Raw genomic sequence first — 3,833 nt, 5'->3', positions numbered from 1 at the left:
TACCCAGCATTCCATGAGAAGTGTAATGTACTTCTAGGTAGCCCTTGAGGCTTGTTGATAGATAGAACACCTACTTTACCCATGCAATGACACATAACAGCTGCTCCAGACCAGAAACTTTGTCTTGACTTGTGTCTGTTTGACTGGTATCTGTGATGATTTTAGTCAGTAGTTTCATTATCTTCTAACACTCTGAACCCAGGACACGTCTTTAATGTTGCATAATTAGACACAAAGTATATTGACTGTTTTGCATACACTGAATATACTTGCTATTTACAGAGGTTTAACTTACTTGTCCAGCAGATGGCAGCATAGACACATAGGACAGCAGAGTTGAGGTCCAGTGCTGCATTCAAGTCGGGTGAGGTGACCATTGATTGACCAACATTCATGTATGTTTATTGAGCATCTGATGCCTTTTGTTCTAGTGGTCACGATGGCTAGAGAGGGATAGTAAATGTTTAGGGCAGGGATCTTTTTTGACCCTAGGTGGTTCTAAGGGGCCCACCAAATATTTGTGACCCCCCCATTACAATCTTGGGTGCACAGCTGCACACACTCCCTTACCCATGCGGGGCACATGCACAAGCAATTTGTTTTGATTCACTCATTGTGAGTGTAGATCAGCTACTTTTGCTATTCAACGTACCATGAATAATAATAATAATATTGAGACCTAAAAAGACCTAAAAGGTAATTATGAACAGGGCCTTGATAAAGAAAACAAAACTTTATTTCTATTTACACAGGCTACAACAAAATAAGCAAATACTTGATAGAAAAGCAAAGCTCTCACATTCTATAGCAATAAAGCAAAAATAAGGACGCAATATCCATCAATGAATTATGAAAAAGTACTTCCACTGGAATATTGTACATCTATTGAACAACATGCAGCCACCTGAATGCTTTATGTTCTTGTGGTGGTTAGAGAGAACGCTGAATCAACATGGCACACATAAGACCAACTAAATCTTGTCCCACTGAAAAGGCACGGCACCGACATCAGAACTGAAGTAACGACATAGGGCCTCTCTGTGCTGCTTGGCCCGTGTTGTTCCCTTGGAGGTACGTGGCTGAGTGTCCTGTTCCAAGACAGGTTTTTGTCTCCAACTTCCGGGGACAACGACGCCATCGGGTCCCTCCCGGTCAATGACTCCCTCCAAGTACAGGTCACCGCCCTCTGTGCACAGGAAGTTGTGCAGCGCGCAGCAGGCCAAAACAACGGCCTCCTGAAGATTGATGGTGGTGAGAAGGACCTGAAAACGGCTGGCCAGGACGCCAAAGGCGTTCTCCGCCACCCTCCGAGCTCGCGACAATCTGTAATTGAAGACACGCTGCTTGTCAGTTGGCTTGCTGTTGGGATATGGCGTCATGATGTACTCCTTCAAGGGAAATGCCTGGTCTGCCACAGTGATGTAAGGCACCGGCTGGTCAGAAGCAGACAGCGGTGCAGAGACAGGGATGCTGGTCATCCTCCTCTCCAGTGCGTCGTGCGTTGTGCATCCGGCAAACGCATCGTCAGTTAACGACCCATTGCACCCGACGTCAACATACAAGAATTTGTAATCGCTGTCCACCAGAGCCATTATGGAATAGCTATACTTTATATATCCACTTTTTGGTGGGGGGCGAATGTTGATGCGTCTCCCATCCAGAGCACCTAGGCAGTTGGGGAAGTTCCACTTAGCCTGGAATTCATCAGCTACTTGCTGCCACTCTTCCATGGTGGCAGGGCACTGGAATAAACACAGAATATATTCATTTATAAGTTAAGGGTAGGCCGGTAGGGTAAGAGAAATAGTTCCATATGCTGATATTACTCATTGATATATTGCTACAGTGTTTGTTCAGTAACAGGAGTCTCCATGTCTCTCCAGCTCTTTATTAAACAGAAAATGCATTTTCAGGTCAGGATACCAATTTCATCCAATGATAAATGGCTACTCTCTCCTGATTGGCTGAAATGTTATGACCTACTGGAAAATGCATTTTCATTAAAGAGCTGGAGAGACAAGGAGACCCCCACTACAGAACAAACACTATATAGCAATGATTACTATCAGTAATGATTGCAATATAGCGCTTTAACCTTTTGACAGAATACTTTTTGTTTTAACAAAAGAATATCCTTTACCCTACCTTTAAAATCAATTATCATTCACAGATTTGAATGCATGTACAGCCTTGGATAGGATAGAGTGGCTGTGGTTCTTAATTTCCTATCTGGGATTAATATATATTCTATTGTACAAAATCTGTGTGTGTGTGTGTGTGTGTGTGTGTGTGTGTGTGTGTGTGTGTGTGTGTGCGTGTGCGTGCATGTGTGCCAGGCATATCCCTGACCGATTGACCTCAAACTTTCCGTGTGTGTATCAGATGACCAGATGACAAATAATATGTTATCTGTCTGTCTGTCCGTCTGTCTCTCTACCGTCCTATTCAGAAGAGAAGAGAGCTATCATCAACAGAGGCTCAAGTAAGAAGCAAAACCGATGGCATTTAGCCACATACCTTTAGGTATTTCTCTTTTAAAACCTCGTAGATTACTCCACAGGTTTCAGGGACGAATTTTGAAACTGTTGATAATCCCATTTGGAACTTGTTAGACAGGCACGAGAAGTTCTCCCCTGTAAGCACACACAAATCGCTTGTTAGACATCACCATCACAGGTACAATCATAGTGAAAACTTGCATCGCGACCCATTGTGAGCTTGTAGATCCGCTGTTTTCAAAAGATTTTTATACAATTGAAAACTTGAAAGGGACATTCTGCCTAAATTAGTACTTTTACTTTTGGTAGCCTTGTACATTTTGCTACCAATACTTTTGTACTTTTACTGATTGATTGATTGAAGACTTTATTAGAAGTTTGCATAGGAAAAGGTACGGTACAGTTCACTGGTACAAGGTCTACTAAAAGGAGATCCATGAAAAGACTAAGCTTATTTCCACTGGAAACCATTGAAGTATCTCATATAACATTGAATGACAGACAAATAGAACACAGTACTATGGAGTAGATATGTAAAGAAAAACAAAAAAGAAGTAATTTTTGAGTAATTCTGGACTTTCACTTGATTGATTGATTGATGATTTTATTACAGGTTTACATTGGGGAAATGTACATGAAAGTACAGTTCAGACCTTGTACCAGCCAAGGTCAACAGAGATACTTTTATACTTGAGTGCTTTGCCATTTTCCACCTCTGTGTAAACACATCCACTTTGCTTACCTGTTGCCAAGAAGCGCAGGGTGACCATGAGACGTTCCTCTACCGAGATACTATCGCGGAAGTTGGTGTTTTGCTTGCGGATGAACGGGGCTACGAGTTCGGCCAACTTTTGCACCTGCGTGGGAAAGAGCTTGGCAAAACCGTTGACCCCCGCGGGTTCATTTAGGAGCTCATGGTGGCACAGGTTGGGGACAGGCCTCGCTGCATATGCTTGAGGCCGAGCCCGTCGCTTCAGAATGCGCTTCTTCACACACGTAGTGACCGCGGGTTCATTTTGGAGCTCATGGCTCGGGTTTGGGGAAGGCCTCGCTGCATATGCTTGAGCCTGTCGCTTTAGAATGAGCTTCTTCACACATTTAGAGCGCTTCCTAGCAGCTCCTTTCGGAACCTCCGCTGGAGCTTCATGTCTGCGCTTCCTAGTAGTCAGTTGTTTCGCTCTCGTCTGCTTCTGCTTCAGATGCAGGGCCAACACGCCCAGTAAAGCCAGAGAAAGGACCCGGCGCACTTTTGCACTAGGCATTCTTCTAAATGTTCAACTCCTATCCCGAGCTCACTCACAATAAACCAGAGAGTAGCAGTGTGAAAATCATGTT

The 3,833-nt window shown here is 43.7% G+C and overlaps 1 protein-coding gene across 1 annotated transcript; it reads right to left on the bottom strand.

The window, feature by feature from the left end:
• Positions 1-899: 899 nt before the first annotated feature.
• LOC308309217 (uncharacterized protein) lies at positions 900-3,833 on the bottom strand. Its single transcript, XM_080754718.1, has 3 exons — positions 3,241-3,833; positions 2,518-2,633; positions 900-1,742 (listed from the first exon to the last, which is right to left on the bottom strand). Exons 1-3 carry the CDS (start codon positions 3,758-3,760, stop codon positions 972-974), a joined length of 1,407 nt encoding a protein of 468 aa, XP_080610844.1. The 5' UTR covers positions 3,761-3,833; the 3' UTR covers positions 900-971.

Source organism: Nannobrachium achirus (assembly GCF_963921795.1).
Source record: "Nannobrachium achirus genome assembly, chromosome: 23".
Taxonomy (NCBI): Eukaryota; Metazoa; Chordata; class Actinopteri; order Myctophiformes; family Myctophidae; genus Nannobrachium; species Nannobrachium achirus.
This window is presented reverse-complemented; position numbering and strand designations above follow the sequence as displayed.

Excerpts from the sequence above, each read along its gene's own strand:
- LOC308309217 (XM_080754718.1), bottom strand. The coding sequence starts at position 3,760 with ATGCCTAGTGCAAAAGTGCGCCGGGTCCTTTCTCTGGCTTTACTGGGC. Across the intron at positions 2,634-3,240 it reads CCTGCGCTTCTTGGCAACAG|GGGAGAACTTCTCGTGCCTG; the intron begins GTAAGCAAAGTG and ends GTGTGCTTACAG. Across the intron at positions 1,743-2,517 it reads TAAAAGAGAAATACCTAAAG|TGCCCTGCCACCATGGAAGA; the intron begins GTATGTGGCTAA and ends TGTTTATTCCAG.